Raw genomic sequence first — 19,512 nt, forward strand, 5'->3', positions numbered from 1 at the left:
CCTCAGGCTCCTTGCATCTGCCAGTATGGTTGACAGCGACAGTGAAAGTGAGAGTAGCCTAATTTCATCAGTTTCAGACATCTCTTATGAATGTGAATTATGTAGTGATGGATCTTATGTAGAGAGAGAAAACAGGGATTGTCTCCCGCATCAATTCAAGTCGAATCAGACAACTCGGACAGAGACTCCGACAACACCAACACGGACCAACAAGGCTACGATTTGGTCGTAGCAGCTACTATTTTTTTGAGGTACTGCTTCGGCGCTACGTTGAAGGGGCATGTATTATACTATGATTTTTGATAAATAAATAAATACATGATGGATACTCCTTGAATGTTTATGAAATATTATTTCTATGTTTTTTTTGTTGTTTATTTTTTTAATGAATTAATGGTTCGTAATACTGTATTTCACTGACAGTTTATTGTGGCATTGACATGCTAAAATCACTGAGCCGGGTTGCTTAGTAACCGATTTAGAAAGTGAAACTGCTGCACAAAACTCTAAACAGTTTTTTTTATATTACCAAATTTATATATTACATCATTATACTGCACATTGTGCTTATAAAGACCCTGTGCTTGCACTGTATTTTTTTCTGAAAAAACTAACACTAAAAAACAATTTACTAGTAGTATACCAGTAGTGTTTAATGCGAAACCCTATAAACCCTAATTTTATGCATGAATACAAAAATATCTGTACCTCCAAATAATAGTCGATCTCTGTTTATCACGGGATTGGATGGGACAGGATTTTTTTTTGATAGGACAGGATGGGACAGGAATTAAAAAAAAAACGGGATGGGACGGGACAGGAGGGGAAAAATTTGTACCGGACAGGATGGGACAGGATTGGAGATGATTACTCTTTCATGGGATGGGATGGGACAGGAACATTTTTGACAGGACAGGATGGGACAGGACTGAAGTTTCATTCCCGTTTCACTCTCTAACACACATACACACACACACACACACACACACACACACACACACACACACACACGCACGCACGCACAGAGTAAGACAAGAGCACAACTAGAAATTAGTTCAGAACTTAAGGTAGGTAACATCTAGAATAATTAGTTGCTAGTCTCTGGTATGAGATTCCATTAGATTCTATCAAGGGACAAGTTTTGATGGGCTCTTCTTGTTCTCCAACATTACTATGTTCTTCTGTTAGATAAAATACTGGGAATGTTGTACTAGTGTGATTATTTAATTAGAAAGTCAATGTTTCAATACCACCAAAATAACAATTTTTGTGAAATGCTGGCAGTCTGGCTCTGGGGTCGTGAGACATGTTAGCAAAGACAAGATTTGTGTTCACAGCAAACCAGGCATATCACACATTACGGCAAGCAATCAGGAAAGAAGGTGCACGATATACCTTTGAAAAGTGGGGCTAGAATGGAACAGAGAGGACAGGAACAGTGCCTAAACCAGAGAGAATAGCCAGACTTACTCTTGACTAGGATCGCTGGCTGAGGGGGGCGTGGTGGGGGCTCCTCTGAAGCATGGCAGTAAGCAAAGAGACAAGAATAGAAAGAACAAAGAATGAATGTGAAAAGAAGACGATGACAGATCGACAGGTTATTATTTTGCACATATAATTAAGAGAATCGAAAGAGGGAAACTGTCCATTAAATTAACAGGTATAAGCTTAAGAGGAGTGATAACCAGGGTTTTCAAATTAACTATCAAACCACCTATTCGCATCGGCTTCATTGGCCCCTTTTTTCCTTCTATTGAAGGTTTTTTGCATGTGTTTTAAACTTCGGTTTGGAATACACGGTTATTTCCAAGACAACGCTGTCATAGTAAATGTTTTTGCTACATCCTGGTTAATAATTACTTCAGGTGCTGTATCTCAGTTTCACACCAATGGTCACGCACAGGAAGTCAGTAGGTCTGTGTTTTACTAGAAAATAAAACAAATCGATATTTAACAGAAGAAAAAGCAGGACCGCTGATAATGTTACTAATGCTCATTGGTGGTTAGAAAATATTTTTTAAACTTTGGTAGCACTTTTTTTTTTAACAATAAATACTAAATCTAGCATTAAAGGAGCGAATGCTAGTGTTTAGTAGACGTTTCACCTTAGTTAGGATGGAAGGATTCAGAACTTTTATAATTATACAATTATAAATCTGAATGTTAGTCACACAGTTGTAATGCTACCTGACAATCATGGCCAATGTCAGTAAAGCTAGAAGCAAGCAGTGTTAGTATTGTGACATAATTGCACAGGTTAGAAGACTAATTAGCCAGTGAGATTGATCCCTCTTTCTTTGCCATTTTATAACTATAGTTTTGTTTCTATAGCACATCAATATAAGTAAAACTATATAATGCACATTTTTATCTTCACATCAAAGTACACATCCTTTGTACAATAAGAATTAAACATGCTTATTTTAATATATAATTTTTGTGTGTTTTGGGCAGGTCAGATGTCACATTTTAAACTAAATTACACATAAAAAGCCATAACAAATTGACCAACTGTTGCTCACTTTTTGCCCTTCCTGGAAGCTGAGTTGGTCTGGCAGCATTCACATCCATTCCCAGCACATCAGGTGGGTCCATAGGATTACCCAAGTACAGGCTAAAAGCAAAATGAAATAGCAATTTAAATGATTTCAATGAAATTAGTGTCCATGATATCTGCAGGCTTGCTCATGAAACTTTCACCAGCGGAACTTAAGCAAAAAAATGTGGCCTAGAGGTGAGGCGCACGCTGACTAGTCTCTGGCTGGCCTTGTTGGGCACCTGACCAGTAGGGGGTCGCTGGATGAGGTGAATTATCCACAGTCAAAGTTCCTCTCTAACCCGAGGGAATGCAAAGGTCAATGAAACTCCCTGCGTGACTGAAACCAGCATCAGCTACCTGGCGCAAACAGGATTGAAACCAGCTAGCATGACTCACCCTGCACTCCATGTGGCAGTGCTTTTTACAAAGTGGGCCACTGGGAAACCTACCTTCATTGTTTTTACATATACCGCATTTTTATATAGCTGATCCTTTTTTTTTTTAAACAGGAAATCAATTACGGACATGCAGGAAAGGTGTTATGCTGATGAGAGGTAAGTTAATAGTTTTACTCTAGTGACAGGCTTGTACAGCCTTTAAACCACAGTTTTGGGGCCAGGTAGTTCAACAAGTGGGCTGCTTTATGCAATATTTGTGTATTGTGAATGGGCACCTGAGGTAGTTTTCACAGAGGGAATTGTTTTATTTGTGTGTGTAACCCCCACCCCCTTTCTTTATCAATAAGAAAACAGAGCTTTTATTTATGTTTATATATAGGTTTTACTTCTTCCATGGACTGCCTTTCAATTACCAGATCTACTAGAATAGGAAGTTGTGGCTTTACAACTACTTTTTATGTTATAAGTCCAGGTAAGTTCCCACACTGTCAACACACACACTTATACATTAAGGAACCCATAAAATGGAACCCATAATGAACCCATGAAATCCTCCTCAAAACATACACTCTCCTCCAACAAGTATTGAAACAGGTGAATAAATGCAAAACGACTGGGGATGGGGCACTTTATTGTCAAATTTCACCCCATTCATTTACTACTGATGCAGATTAACTGGGTGTAGCCATTGTTATTAATTTTACACCACTCAGCGTCTGCAATTGTGACTGACAAGATGGGTTCAACAATAATACAATATATCTAATGAGAGTGGAATTATTAGGAAATCAAACAAAAATAGCACAAACATGTTTAAATAAAATGTTCTTTACGGCGTATGACTAAATCTCACACTAAGAATTAAAAAGTTACAGCTAATCATGCATCTTATAAAATCAGATTACATTTAACTCTGCCATATACCTGCTGCTGCACTCCTGTATAATTAGGCTTGCTACTTTTCGATTTTAAATCGGTAAAGCTCGTTAAACGTCAAATTCCCCAAAAAGTGTGACTGAAATACATTTATATACGATAAATTTCGGTAAAACCACTCGCTGTTTTTTTATTTTCTTACCAAAAAGAATCATTTAGAAATCATTTAGTTTGTGTAGTTTTTATACTTGCTGTCTGTCCCGTCTCTGTTCCACTCTGAATGGCTGGGGGTCGCTGTCAGTCATCTCAGTGGTCCATTAGTATTGTAGTTTCACCCTGTTCTGACAGATCTTGTTGACTGAAGCAGCGCTAGAATGCTCTCATTTGTTTAAATGACTGTCAATCATCAGACCTGCACCGACTGTGCACTTGCATTTGCCAGCTACAGCGCCTGTCATTCAAAGTGCCTACTTTGAAATTAGCGGGTTAAGGTGTAGGTAAGCTTTTGCTTTACGTATACGGTGACAGTTACTAGTTTGATTTGAAAATGGGACACAAGAGGAAAACACTTAATGAATATTGTGCAGGACGAAGCGGGCCCGTCTGCCTTGCCTTCCAGTGACTCTGAGTCAAGCTAAAATAAACGTCGATAATAATTCACTTGGCAAAAAAATAAAAATCGAATAGTAGCAAGCTGTGATGGGGTGCTAGCTCGCCCCTATAAATATGTGTTTGTTGTTATTGTTAGTTTTACTGTTTTCATTATGTTTTTGTGATTCTTGTTTTGTTTTGGATTGGCAGGGAGGGGGTTAAATTCCTCCCTGTAAAATACATGTGAGAATGTGGCTGGAGCCTTAAGTGTTTAATTGTTAATTATTAGTTAATTGGGCTCCAGCCACAGACTATAAAAGGGCAGGTGAAACCCTTTTGTGGGAGAGGAGTTTTTTTTGGGGTGAGTTTGTTTGTTGGTGTGCTGTGCTGTTTAGTTTTGGAGAAAGAAACTGTAGTGAAGGCGAATGCCCAGCCTACATTTCTGTATTTTGTTTAAACCTTTTGTTTGGGCCCTTGTGCCTATTTATTTGATTATTTTTTGTTTAATAAAGATCATTATTTTGCCCCTTCCACTGTCTCTGAGCCTCAAACCTCTGTCATCCTGCCACACAAGCCTATATATAATGTATTGTCTCCCACTAGTGGTGCCGGTAAATGTCACTTGTATTACAGGACAACGTGCAACTGGACATGGTTCAGAGTCTACTTGAGCATCTGTAGTAACGCAGTAGATTCTAATGCAGGACTTTAAACGAGAAAGTAGCTTCACATTAGCATTTTCAATTACAGTTTTTTGGTTTGTACTGTAAATATTCAAGACATATGTAATGTACGCTAGATAATCAAAAGTGTCATTATATTAATAAGTGGCAACACTGCCAGCAAAACACAAGGAAACTTGATCCAAAGAGGTTAATCTAGATGGCACAGGCTCTTACTTTCTTTAAAGATTTCTGTTAAATATGTCTATGGCAACTGGAACTGAGCTCAGGTGTAATAATTTGAACACAGACTTTTAACACTATTTGAGAAATTGCAATACAAATGAAATGTGAATGCAATTGCTCTTAAAGCAGCCTTACATATTGATATGTGTACAGTATATACAGAGTTGTTTCATACTCATCGATCTTGTCTGGAAACCCCCAGCAGTGCTGAGGGTTTGTGTCCCCATGCCCAGTGTGGATGAAGCTGTTTTTAAGGGGCCGGCTGATGTCTTGGGCTGACAGCCCTGCCACGGACGTCACAGTGTTTCTGGGGAACTGGCCCACCTTCATGGTGCGCTTGTTCTGGCCCCTCCACCAGTAATTTTCAGCCCTGGTTACAACGGTTAAAAAAATATACATATACATTAGTATCAATAAAGCAGGATGAGTATTGAGAAAATGTGTTTACTGATCTGCAGTTTTGAGTAGTTGTCTTCATTATTATTTAGTTATCTTTAGTTCTCTGTTGTCTAGATAAATAAAACAGACTTCCACCAGGCTATTAAACAAAGTTGCCTTTAGAGGCAGGATTGACCACACCATGTGAGAAAATCGTGCTTCTGGAACTAAAACTATGTTGTTTAGATGTTCTAAGTCGTAATTACAGGAAATTAGAGTAGCTTTGGCCACCACGATCACAAATGACAGAACATGTAATCTACATAGAACATGAATGTCAACGTCAAATAGCAACTCTCACTATGGAAATTAACCACCCCTTCATTTACAGTAACTCATGTATACAGGTTTAGTAATGATGACTGCATTGATTAGGACCCACTGTGCCTTTAAAGAATAACATGGTCTTCAAGTCAAGTTCAAGAATTTACTGTACAGAACATTCCCACCTGCATCATGAAACCAGTCAGTACATCTCAGCTTGTTTCAATAATTCAGAATAGACCTGTCTGCCTCTGGTTCCATCTGCAGTCTACAATCCAATCAAGTGGCTTTTATGAAAGGATAAGGATCAATATTGTACTGGGACTGACAGGAAGGGGACACATTTCAAAATGGCTTAGTCTCAGGTGTATTGCTGTAACTTACTGGAAAGATGGGTTTCAAACTCCTTGTCCTGAGAATACTTACCTGCCTTCAATGATTGTAATGACATCGTTAATCTGAATAAGCAGTTTGTCCGGTTCCTCAAAATCCTGCAGCGCCCGCATGTCTGTAGGCATTGTCTAGAATGAACAAACAGGATTTGGTAGGAACTGAAACAAATTCCTTCCCCTCAGCTGTAGCAAGAAGTCACTTTAAAGCAGACAGAGGTGGTCACCCCGGGGGGGTATTTAAAGCTTGCACACTTTCTAGAAACATTTTTTTCCCCCACTAACCACTCATAAACTGAGGTCAAATAAGGCTAATCTATTTTTTACATACTGTAAAACTGCACTACCAGTACATTACAGTATATTCAGTTCAAAGCATTTAGTAGATTTTTAGTATTATGTTATTACATTTGTATTTTACCAAAACATCTTTTGAGAAGGAGTTCAAACATTTAGGGGCAGCAGTGTGGAGTAGTGGTTAGGGCTCTGGACTCTTGACTGGAGGGTCGTGGGTTCAATCCCAGGTGGGGGACACTGCTGCTGTACCCTCGAGCAAGGTGCTTTACCTAGATTGCTCCAGTAAAAACCAACTGTATAAATGGGTAATTGTATGTAAAAATAATGTGTAAAAAAAAAAAAAATGTAATTGTATGTAACAATAATGTGATATATTGTAACAATTGTAAGTCGCCCTGGATAAGGGTGTCTGTTAAGAAATTAATAATAAAATGTGCTTGTATGTGGGAAACAGTTGAAGACAAATAAATACATTTAACAAAATATATACAGCACAAATATATTTAAATTCAATTTACAAGGGTTTATTATTGTATTAAAAGCAAATTTATAAGTGACAGTCCCCATGTCTTTAATTTTCACATACTGGATCTTTAGCTAGGGGATGTTTAAACACAGGCACATAAGACAATATAAAACCAAAAGCAGTAACTGCATTATAGAATATACTCAAGCCTCAGAAAATCAGAGATCTACTCAGTGATGGTAATACATATTAGGTGAGATTGACTAGAAATATTTAGTTTGTTCAATGTCCTTAAAGGAGAAGTTGCAGGATTTAGAAACCTACCACCTGCTTACAGTGTGTGCTGACCTGTTGCTGTTGGTGCTTTACCAATGGCAGTTTAATGTTTTGATCTGAAAAGGTTAGAATTACAATGGGTATTACACATGCTTATTTTGTAATGATGAAACAGTGCTAAGTACAGATGTACTCATTTTCTCTAATATGTTGTTCCACACATCCAAACAGTGGTGTAATGTTACCATTTTTTCTTAATCCAGTAATTTGACCTGGTTCCATAATGGCTATAGTCTGAATTAACAGTGTTGCTAAACCCACTGCAGTGGGCCTTTGGTGTCATATTTGCTTATCTGCACAGGTTACCTGTTATCTACAAGCTGCTGGAAACTCATACAATTATTATAGGAACTATTGTATATTTTTAAATAAATAAAATGCTTTTTGACCCTTGACCCTCACCTCCACTAAAAACTCTCGGAGTGCTACAAAGGTAGGCCGGTCGTCCGGTTTCTGTGCCCAACACTGCAGCATCACGTTGTAGATATCCTGGGGGCAGTCCTCGGGTTTGGACAGCCTCTCTCGCTCCTTATCAATCTTATGGAGAATCTGTAAAGGGTCAAAACACTGTCAATGCTTTATTTCATTTATGATATCCAGATCACAGATGGAGGTTGCCAGTAGTCTTTACAAACACTACCTGGCTTGACTATTTTTAGTTTGGTTTGTAACATGCATATCCCTTGTCAAGGATATTAACACATTACTGTTGTCACTACTGTGAAAAAGTAGATCTCCAGTCAAAATATGTGCAATAACTATGCATAAACTCGACCCAAAACTCAAAAACAGGTTATCTTATTCTAGACAGATACCAACAAACTTGGAAACACCCATATCATAATTAATCACAAGCTACAGCTAAAACAATGTGGCATGTTGACCACATGAAACAGGGAAAAGCTTGGCAGTTTCAAGCATCAGCTTTCTACAGCCAGCTGACATTTCATTCTACCACATAGTTTGTATCAGATGGAAATTATGTCACATTAAGATTAGTGTAACTGGTCATTTATTCTTAGGTAACTATAAATATTAAACAAATATATGATGTTGTATGGCAATAACACACTTCAAGGCATGCACTGTACTGAGACATAAAGGTTTGTGCTATTGAGAAGGTTGACAGTAAGTTTAATAAAGAGCTGAGGAGGTGTAGAACTTTATATATATATATATATATATATATATATATATATATATATATATATATATATACATACATATATATATATACACACTGTATATATATAGTTATTTTTGCACTCACTAAACTTCACCCATGCAGTTCACTTTAATTTTTCAATAATAAGGAGCAGAAGAACCAGGCTTCATGCACACACTGGTACCTGGCTGCCACTGAGTCCTAGCCAGGGCTCCTGTCCATATGTACACATCTCCCAGAGTGTCACACCAAACATCCAGGTGTCACTCGCGTGTGAAAAAGTGCGGGTCTTTAGGCTCTCCGGGGCACACCTGCGAAACAAACCATGAAAGATGTGCTAACTAGGCTTTAAATTGAATTATTTTATTAGCTTTAGCATTATTATAGTCCACATATCAATGTTAGTAAATTCCACACACTCAGCCATTGTATAAGATGAGCCTATTTTTCATTTTAATTCTCTCTCATATAATATATCAAATAGAAAAAGTCAAGAAAGATATATATATATATATTAAAAAAAAGTCAATATCAAGCCTCTTACTTAAAAGACTTGGGAGTGGCTTATCTGATATGAACTGTTAAACATAAATCTGTGGTCAGCTGATGTGGTGGGTTACACTGACTCTTTTGTATCCAGTGGTGCCATCTTCTGGCTGTTGCTAATATATATTATTTGTATTTAAAAGTAGACATATAGACAGGCTGTATTCACTGTGCCTGGGTTCAGCAGATTTAACACAGCTTACCATGCAAAGGGGACCTTGCGGTGTTCCTGCATGACGTAGTGATCATCATTCTTGGGCAGTGCCCTCATGAGTCCAAAGTCACCTATCTTTACCAGTTCATTGGAGGCTAGTAGGATATTCCTGGCTGCCAAGTCTCGGTGGATGAACCGCTTTGACTCCAGGTAGGCCATGCCGTTGGCGATCTGGATGGCATACTGGCACAGCGTTGATATTAAAAAATGTCCCTGGTTCTTTCTCAAACGGTCCAGCATTGAGCCCAAAGGTGCCAGTTCAGTTACCTGGTAAACAAGCATGATACAGTAAATAGGATGTTAGTAACAGCCAGCTGTTAATACAAAATTAGAACTAACAGAATCAGGAAATCGCAGATCACCATAACTAGCATCCCCCATATGTCCAAATATAAAATCGGATTCCTCATTTTATCCCCAGATTCTGGTAAGTGTGGCATATATAAGCAGGGTATAATAACTAAATATTGCACAAGAAAATACCTAAAAGCACTGTCATTGAAACTGACAGCATTATTGTATTTCTTCACGTATTCGTCTTGAAAAGGTTTGAATAAATGCTGCTTACTAGAATAATACACAACTAACTCTTTCAACACTAAGTAAGTTTACAGAAAGACTACCTGTAGAAGTGCAGCAATCAAACATGTACAGGACATTCCAAGCATACAAAATTCCAAGCAGTTTTAAAATATAGTGCACAAAGAGCAAAGCGTTACTAAACAGTATGTTAACAAATACATATTCATTTTTTTAAAAGTGGCAACTAGTCTTTCTGTTTGCATTATCTGCTATGTGAACTGTGTTGAGAAAAGATGAACAGGGTTAATAAAGTCTGGAAAGCTAAAATATTGTTATGCTATAAAAGGTTTTTCTTTTTAAAAACTTGGTTGTTACCCTGGCCTTTGAAGTCCTCACATATGAGTATATAGTGCAGTGAGCCTGTGTATTTTTGAAATGCGTTTCCTCTTACCATTTTCATGGGGTGTGTGAGAACCACACCATACAGCCGGATCAGGTTCTGGTGGTCGAGGGAGTGCATGGCATTCACTTCCCGGATGAAGTCATCCAAGGTGTCTGGCTGGTTGAGGACATCAGTTTTCAAGCATTTCACAGCAACATTCATCTAATAATAGAGCAGTGAACAACACAGCCAAATAACATCAATGGAAACAGGAAGTAGTTTAACACAGAAATATCTACATGTATTTATACAATACACTTTGTACAGTTTATTTGTGCATTTCTACTAATATGGACCAATCTTTTGCAAAAGAAAAGTAATATAGTAATTATAGTAAAAACATATTAAAAAAATATTAAGGACAGTACATGTTCTTTTCTCCTTGTGATCTCTTATAAATGTTTACCACAATTTAGCACTTCTCCCATGATTTCTACCATAGTTTGCCATGTTTTCTAATAAGCTTTACAGTACCTCGCTGGGCTTCACAGTGCTTACCTATGCCTTGTTACAATTTGCTTTGCTTTTACTATGATGAATTTTTGTAAGGGATACTGCAGTAAAACAATGGGTTTTGTGAAAAACAATATTAAGTAAAATCTGTTTGATTGCAAAATAACCATTGGACTGTTTTAGCAAAGTAGAACTGAATAAATGCATTTACCATTTGTCTAAATAACTTGCATATTTCACTTACTTGCATTTGAAATGTAAACATAGTCTTTTTGATGCTTTCTAAACCAAATGGAAATCCTGAACTACTGCTTTTAAAGGAGTTGGTTGCCACCGTTTCAGTGTTCTGTTTTCTCTTTTGTAAAGGCAGAGCCACTTACCACGTTCCCCGTGGGTGCGAACCACTCTCCGCGCTTGACGACCCCGAAGGAGCCGTCTCCCAGCTTCTCGAAGAGCGCCAGGTCCTTCTCGCTGATCAGGCAGGTGAGAGCCTGCTGACTCTCCTGGGGGGGCGGGGTGCACACCTTGCGGAAGGTGGTGGCTGGCTGAGGCTGGAACTCTGAGTCAGGCCGCTTCCCGCTGAACACCTGAGGAGCGCGAGACAGAGGCTGCAGCTGAGAGTAATTCCATGTGCCTCGCCAAAACCAGGTGCTTGCCATGGCTGTGGTAGGGAAGCTTACTAGCTTTACTATCTTTATTTGTTTTGCTTTGTAATCAAATATGCTTTCATACAGCCCCCAATGACACCGCCTTAGGTGTGATAACCAAGGAATTGACCAAAGACTGCAATGTGACCGCTGGGAGTCCACAATATTTTCTGCATGTGGGTTGAGCACTGTGACAAAACAGGCGATGGTCAGGCAAATAAAAGCAGGAAGTCACACACAATTAACGATATGTTCAGTGCTAGGTAGCACGCTTTTATAGTTTAACAAATAAAACACAAATAAACAGTCAGGAACAAAGACAATAAATAAACATTGCTAACCTCTGCTGTGGACCAGTAATCCTCTCTGGCTTTCTTCCCCTTATTTTATATGGTGGATTAATTAAACCAATCATCAACACCCTAGTTGCCTTCCACTGCAGCAACATTCTCTAATAGCTGGAATGAAGGGAACCAGGGAGCTCTTTTTTACTCAGGATTGAGAAAACACTCCCTTGCAACCGAGAACACCTCACCTCATCGATATTATGAACGTTTTTAGTGTTATTTAATGGGCTAAGCCAACTTTTGGTATGTAAAATGATTAATTTAAGAATGTCATGGTTTACTAAATTGAAATTTGTGAGGCCACTCCCTAAAGTGGTTTGCTGCATTGATAACTTGTCAATATCAGATGAAAGCCCAAATTGTGATGATATCCCTAACTTAGCATAAACACATCTGACCATCAATACATCTTGGGTAAACTTGACTAGTGTAATGTACTTTTTCATGGAACGGCCCTTGTGTATTTTTTTCTATAAATAGGTCAGTTATTTCTTTTGTAATATATTTTATCGGTGTAGTTTCACTGAAAATAAAACAGTATTACAAGGAGAGGCAGTATACACAATATTCTGTATCAATGTAAGTGCTTTGCTTGAACAACAGGAAAAGGCACTGAATTAAAATCTCAGCAATAATCAGATCTCAGACAGCTGGCCTTCACATTAAAACACGTACTGATAAGATGAATCACTTACAAAGTGAATCGTATCTGTATTTCAGATATTTTGAAAATGCACGGTTATACACCTACATCTAAATTTAATATTAAAAACATTCCAGAAATATTCCAAACTGGTTATATATTGATAAGATCATTTGAATCTTATCTTATCAAGCTTGTGTTGCAGCAGCTAAAACAGCTTGTGTGGAATGTACTGTAAACATACTGGATTGTCAGCAAGGTCCAGCACTTTCCAAGTAAAGGTCACTGTGGCAGGAAGCAAGGAGTCCCACAACTATACAGTAGGTCCCACAGTACAGGGCGCTCAAAGCACATCTATTTTTAAAGCAGAGGCACTGAAGGATGCAGTAGTGGCGATAACAGAAGGCTGGCTTCTTGCAAGGTGTGAGAAACAAAATACGTGCAGTCAGAGCCTTGAACTGTGAAGTGCATTCTGATAAAGACGCAGTGTGGCTCCCCCAGCTGAAGGCTGCAGTCTGCTGGTTCAGTTTGAAGCTGTCCCAGACCCTTGCCAGCAACGCAACAAACACGTGTAATTTTAAAAACCTATCACTTCCTGTTTGTCTGTTCTGCTGCCAGCCATGGGGGATGTTGCAATTAGAAGCCTTTCACAGAGTTCATCTTCGGCCAAAAATAATAAAGCATGAGAGTGCAAAGGGTTATATTACTACTAACCCGAGGAGTGAAAAAAGAGTGCACAGGGAGCAGCAGAAAATGTTAAGCCAAACGGCAGGTATTTCTTTTGCCTTCCATTTTTGTATGTTATTAAAATTCTGTCCAAATCATCTTTAGAGATTCCAGGGAAGCAGATTTAACCAAAATTGTTTAATGAAACCATAATTACAAGGGGATTACTGCTGCTGGTGAAACATTCCTAAGCAAAAGGAAGGCTGCCATTCATCAGAGATATCCCTCTAAAATTACACCCTTTACTGCATATAGTTGCTTCTATTCTAGACACGTACTCTATGTCAGTAATATGCATCCCCCATCCCGGCTGTAAATTCAAAATTACAGCCATCAATTTGATGACCGTGACATATTGCAACAGTATAACAGAGCAGTATAGAATAAGAATATTTTTCTTCTTCACTGCAGCGATTCCCCACACAGTTCAGGGACCCGAGGCTCAATCAGCATCTTTTTTACAACCAGGAACCTGAGAGCTGATGTCCGCAGGCTATCTGGCTTCTGAAAGACCAGCCCTGCAAATCTCCGCCCCCAAGCTCACTCGGCACCTGGCCTGTAGCGGTCGCTGCAGAGAGAGGAGGAGAAACAGTCTAAGCCGGATCCCACCTCCCCAACCCTGGGAGCGCCAAAGCCACCCCCATCCCCCCCTGACCCCCCCGACCCCACCTGTCGTACCCAGAGAGACCAGCTGCCTCGCACAACTAGGATTTGAACTTGCAATCTCTGGTTGTGCCGTGCTGCAGTGCCTTTTAACTGCCTTGTCGAATGCCTTTATTTTATGTTTTTGATAAAATGACAGACCATTGTAAATGATTTATACACATCATAAAATGTTGATATTGAAATGTATGCATAACTTTAAAGCTAGTGGGTAAACTGCTCATCTCTTGTAAAATGCTATGAATTCCTATATGTTACCTCAACAATGGAGCCATTCTTTAAGACAAATGGAGAACATTTTAAGCAGGTAATGCAACGACATTTACAGCCTTTGGCCTTTTGGTACAGTGCAGTACCTCTGGTGCCTTCACCCAAGGAATTAGATAGTGTGGCGACTCCAGTGTCCAAAACTGTTGGTAACTAAAGTTACATGGGCGCTAGTGTTAGGGTTGAGGTTAGGGATTGTTATGTTCTTTTCCAGAAAGATTATAAACTAGTAAGTACCTTGCTCATCCAGGATTTGCGTTTGCACAGTGCTCTCCTTCTTTTGACTGCCTCCCACAGCCGCCTCTGCCCTAAAGATAGATACATAAACATATGCATAAATAAATCCTGTACATACATAAATACATACAAGCATACCTTCAAATCTGTCAGCTTCTGCAAGCACCAACCTCATTAAAACTGGGAATTTTTGGAAAATCATAACGTTGGACAAGTTTGTAAGTAAATAATACTAAAAATATACTAAATACTGCCAACTTTCAACCCCTTTAATCCTGTTGATGTTTCCCATAACAGTCGAGGGGGTATATGGATTCTGTCTGGCTCGTCTGTCTGTGCATATACCACATTTACTGTACTGCAACCCACAGTTATTATTTATTATTCGTTTACAGATGTTTGTCTATTTTTCGTTTCTTTTTCTTCTTTCTCTAATGCACCAATGAAGTTACTGATTTCCAATATCAATCGCAAAGCAGTTTGCGTGGGCAGTCACTCTCTTTCTATTAAAGCTTCTGCAGTAGAATGAGTTTACAGCCATTTTAAGTGATTTCAAGGTTCTCTCTTCAGTTCTCCCTATCTGTGCTGTATAGATCCATGTGCAGTACACTGCTTCTACATTCTATTAGAATTCTACAGAATAAGATTATCATTTAATGAGCTGGTTCTGCTTGCATGTTCATGAAAATTGGGTGATGACCTGTAACTTACATAAAACATAAAAAAAATGAAAAGGTTAACCTCTCCCTAAGATACAATGGTTATTTAATAAGAGATAATGGTAGCACAGGTCAGCTACTGTAAAATGGTGTGTTGCTTGCCTGCACTATAATGCTTTCAATATGTTTTATTTTACAGTTTTGTGTTTCCATTTTAAACACTTCCCAAATCCATACACCAATGATGTTGAGATACTGAAAAAGTTAAGTTGGTGTTAATTAAGTAAGAAGATAGATGACCTTCTGACAGAAGAAACCAAAAAGTTCCATCAAACTTAAAAAAACAAATTAAGAATTAAACAACTTGCTGCTAGAAGCTTGTAAATTATAATATTCTGGGCAATTCGTTGCTAGGTTTATGTTTAAATGGCCTTATTCCTTTCTGAAAATCTGCCTTTACACTGCAAAAACAATAAGGGCTGCTGATACAGTAACGTGCACACATTAGCAGCTTATACTGCAATTAAATCCATGCCAGGGCCCTTACTGTACTGTAGCTGTTATAGTGTCAATCCGGGGCCATAACAGACAAGCCCTGTCCAATACTTACCAGGTCGGCCCATGCCGATTTTTTCCATGTCCTCATTCTTGACGTAGTCGAAGTGAGAGAGGCGGGTGACGTTGAGGTCATCGCGGATGAGCAGGAAGTACTGCTGAAGCTGCACCTCTGTCAGGAGTTCCAGGAGCCAGTCTGTACCCTCATCTGACTGCATGCTACTGCCCAGCTTCTGCAGAGACATGCACAACAACAAGGAGACTTTAAATAATTACTAGTGTATGTACAAGTAGGTACCTTAACAGCACAAATCCCTCCTTTCTATAACTGCTGTATTTGGGGTGTGCTGATACTCGTATTTTCCAAATAATTGTCTTAAAGATGTATTTGTTGACAGGTATTAAATAAATAAAAATACACCTATTTATTAATGTGTTGATTTCAAAACAAGAAAATCTGACCTCCCTTCACTTTTACAACTGAGTATCAATCAATGGCAATTAACTTCTGAATTGAGTGTTTTAAAAAACGATTGGAAGTGAATTTTCTTCTCATCCGGGGCACTGACATTTTTACTACCATACTGCCAAACCGAGGCCGCAAACTGACAATGAAAATATGTAAGAAAAACTAGCAAATGCAACTGATTCGTCACATAAACGTGACCTTTCCTTTCTTTAAACTCGAGCTACCGCTGTGGAGACTGGGATCTGCATGTCTTTGTCGAGTTCAATCAGAGATAACACCAGGACTACAATCCCACAATTCACTGCAGAGGTGACGCATTTCTAAGGAAACTAAGGAAAGTGAAAAAAAAAAATTCATATAAAAAAGATACAAGAAAGGCAAGACAAACAATCGCTTATAAAATATAAATTAGTTTTAGTGTGTTTCATTACGACAGGTTCTACTGTAAATCAAATAAGACTGCCAGATTGTTATAGATTGTTTTTTATTGAATGATTTAAAAAAAATTTTCTGTGTGTGAAGCGCTTTGGGACCCTTGGGACAAAAGGCACTATAGAAATTCTACTTGTTTGTTTAAAGGTGTACAGATGTGTTTAAATAACAAGTTGTTATAGATGTTATATGTTTTATTAGGTCCTTTGAGAGAAACAAAGGTTATTTTAGGGTCTGCATCCTGATCTATATAATATCTTGAAGTAGTATTTATAGTATAAACTGCCACTATGGCTTTCAGACATGACTGAAGAGAGGTGGAAACTTTCTAAGAATCAGTACTTTTTTTGTAATAACGTTTATAACATCAAATCAAATTTAAGTTTTCTACTTCTGAGTCAGCCAAGTGACAAAATGTGTTACAAGAAGCGACACCTACTGTAGTAATGAATTTAAATGAACAAGAAGATAAAACAAAACAGAAATCACAAGTAAATAGAAGCACTAAAGCAATGAGAGTAGAAACAGAAATAGCTCAGGAAATCAAAGACGACATTTAAAAAACTCAATGCAGCTGTAAAAAAAAAAAAAAAAAAAAGAAAGAAAAAAAAACAGACTCACACGTACCAGCAACACTTAAAATATGAAGGATTATTTTAATGTCCAGTAATTTGTTGAAAGACGTTCTGGCATGGGTTACTCTGCTTGTATCCTGGAGTTGCTGGGAAAATGTACTCTCTCTCTCTCTATCTCTCTCTCTCTCTCTCTCTCTCTCTATTTAATTAGCAGTACATGTAGGACATCAGCTGCTTCTGATTACTACCTCCCCACTGGATACTCCAGGATTTATAAAGCTGCGGAGGCTGCACAGATTTGTGCAATTTGTTAAACACAGAGCTACACAGCTGCGTCCCCTATGGAAACTACAGACATTGTAACAAAGCCTAATGCTTTTTAATGGGGTGAAGCTAAAGTCAAGTAGGCAGGGGTTGTTTTTGTTGAGTTAATGTTTTTAAATCACAGTTGAATAAACTACAAATCAGTTCTGTGTTGAGTTGCCTTACTGCTGCACTTTTTAGGCTACACCAAGATTTGTTGAATCTACAGTAAAGCTGGACGATAAATCAGTTCTGAATTAGTGATTATCGGCTAAAACTATCATGATGATTTTAAATCAAGTTGAACTCCCATTAAGCGTGACCTTCTCCCCAGTTTTTCTGCTTTTTGCTTGCTGGCTTTTTAAAAATGCCATACAGAGGGTGGACTGAATTCATGCAATGTTCTGACACCCAGTAAGGAAGACAGGAAGAAAACATCTCCATAGCAGTGGTCAATGTTATACCATGTGACTGACCATAAAACAACCATAGTTTACCAAATGTCAATCATGGTTTACAAGTCTGTCCTTGCTTCAGATACTGCAGGGAGGGTCACTGAAAAACATCCCCCCCCCCCCCCCCCAGCACCATGAGACCATGAATAGAGGCCATAAAAAACAGACCAGATTTTTTTTCTAAAAAAGACAGACCTTACACCTATGGGATATTATATAGCCAGATGGTCATTTGAAAATGTTTTTTGAGAATGTTCAAGTGCAACAGATGTGAAAACCCTAATATCCCTGCAATAAAAGGCCCATCCCCGCTTCAGACTTAAGATAAGGGAGGACCGAGTAATTTTGAGAAAGGCCTTAAACTGTTTGGTGCTCCCCGAGGCAAAATTAGGTTATTTAATATCCAACTCAAATGTTCCATTCATTTGATACACCAGTGGGAATATGGCATTGTACTGTTATTTAGAAATGGTTACATACTACTCAGTCTTGTCCAGCGGTGGATGTTGCATTTCCATATACAACGGAAGCAATGGACAAACCATAGAGAAGAGAATGTAAAACATACTTCAACAAAAATACACAATTGTACATGGAAATGCAAGACTAAACACAGGGCTAAATCAGGTGTAACCATGTCTGATAAATTTAATTAGAAATACATCCTTTAAATGTGAGTTTCTTATCCTTTTTCTCCTAGTCAGCACTGGAGAGTACTGTACAACTCTTCAGCCTCACCATTCCCTCCGCCTGGTGGTTACCAATACTGAAAACTACCTAAAAACAACTGCTGCAACTTTTATTGAGGTATGGATGCTTGACATGGTATTGTCCTATAGCAAGGACTAAGAGCCAAGCTACAGTAGAGTCAGGTGCCACCTTAGTCACTGTGTAACCAAGTTCACGTCACCTTGTGACTCTGTCCCATCCAATCCTACTGTACAGTAAGTATACAGTAATGGGTAAGCAATCTTCCCAGGACTACAGTTGCTGTTACCATGCACCTGTGTGTTTTTGCCATTTTATATTTGTTTATTATTATTATGATTTATGTATTTTATATACGACGGCAAAAAACCCTTATTATTGTTTAAATGTAGGACAGGTGGAAATGCCGTCCACCATTATGTGTTATTGTTTTGTATGATTAAGAACCTCTCGTGAATGCGAGACTGGAGGCTAGTAATTATTCAATTAGCTGACAGTCATGCATACTTAGTAAACTCGTGCAGACTATGGCTGAAGGGTTAATAAGATAATTAATAGCCAGTTAATCCCTCTGCCATAACATAAAAGACCTGCAGCTTTGGCTGCACAAGAAGAGTGTGTATAGGCGGAACGAAACGTGAGTTGTGAAAACTTTTGCAATCAGCATACTACTTGTTACTATTTGTGTTCTGTGTTTGTTTATTTTGGCTCCCATTAAGTTTATTTTGTGTTTGTTTAAAATTCTTTATTGTTTTGTTAAATAAAAGCTGAGTGCCACTGTCACAAAGACGGCCAGAGTGGGTGGCGTCAGACCAGATGCAGGAAGTAACAAACAGACAGAGATTTGGGTTTTGGTTAAGCTGAGCGCGTGATTGCGCTCAGCATTTAATACAGAAAATAAAAAGGTTTGCAACAAAACACAGGACACGGCACTATATGCCAAAATAAACAGACATACAAAACGACTAAACACTAAACAGAC

General features: G+C 38.4%; 1 protein-coding gene across 8 annotated transcripts in view; it reads right to left on the reverse strand.

The window, feature by feature from the left end:
- The window catches only part of LOC117416528 (activated CDC42 kinase 1-like), a 121,167-nt gene that overhangs the window by 18,011 nt on the left and 83,644 nt on the right, over positions 1 to 19,512 (reverse strand). For 4 of the 8 annotated variants that reach the window (XM_034027654.3, XM_059034588.1, XM_034027650.3 and 1 more), the window contains 11 exons: positions 15,644 to 15,821; positions 14,375 to 14,445; positions 11,225 to 11,452; positions 10,401 to 10,553; positions 9,417 to 9,694; positions 8,852 to 8,978; positions 7,905 to 8,051; positions 6,441 to 6,535; positions 5,488 to 5,682; positions 2,523 to 2,614; positions 1,471 to 1,515 (listed from right to left, as the gene is read on the reverse strand). In XM_034027654.3, coding sequence (XP_033883545.2) covers positions 1,471 to 1,515; positions 2,523 to 2,614; positions 5,488 to 5,682; positions 6,441 to 6,535; positions 7,905 to 8,051; positions 8,852 to 8,978; positions 9,417 to 9,694; positions 10,401 to 10,553; positions 11,225 to 11,452; positions 14,375 to 14,445; positions 15,644 to 15,806 — 1,594 coding nt within the window. In that variant the 5' untranslated portion in view covers positions 15,807 to 15,821. Of the gene's footprint in view, positions 1 to 1,470; positions 1,516 to 2,522; positions 2,615 to 5,487; positions 5,683 to 6,440; positions 6,536 to 7,904; positions 8,052 to 8,851; positions 8,979 to 9,416; positions 9,695 to 10,400; positions 10,554 to 11,224; positions 11,453 to 14,374; positions 14,446 to 15,643; positions 15,822 to 17,116; positions 17,201 to 19,512 lie in introns of those variants that run through there. The other 4 variants (XM_034027658.3, XM_034027651.3, XM_034027653.3 and 1 more) reach the window with 4 other exon arrangements.

This window comes from Acipenser ruthenus, chromosome 12 (assembly GCF_902713425.1).
Source record: "Acipenser ruthenus chromosome 12, fAciRut3.2 maternal haplotype, whole genome shotgun sequence".
NCBI lineage: Eukaryota > Metazoa > Chordata > Actinopteri > Acipenseriformes > Acipenseridae > Acipenser > Acipenser ruthenus.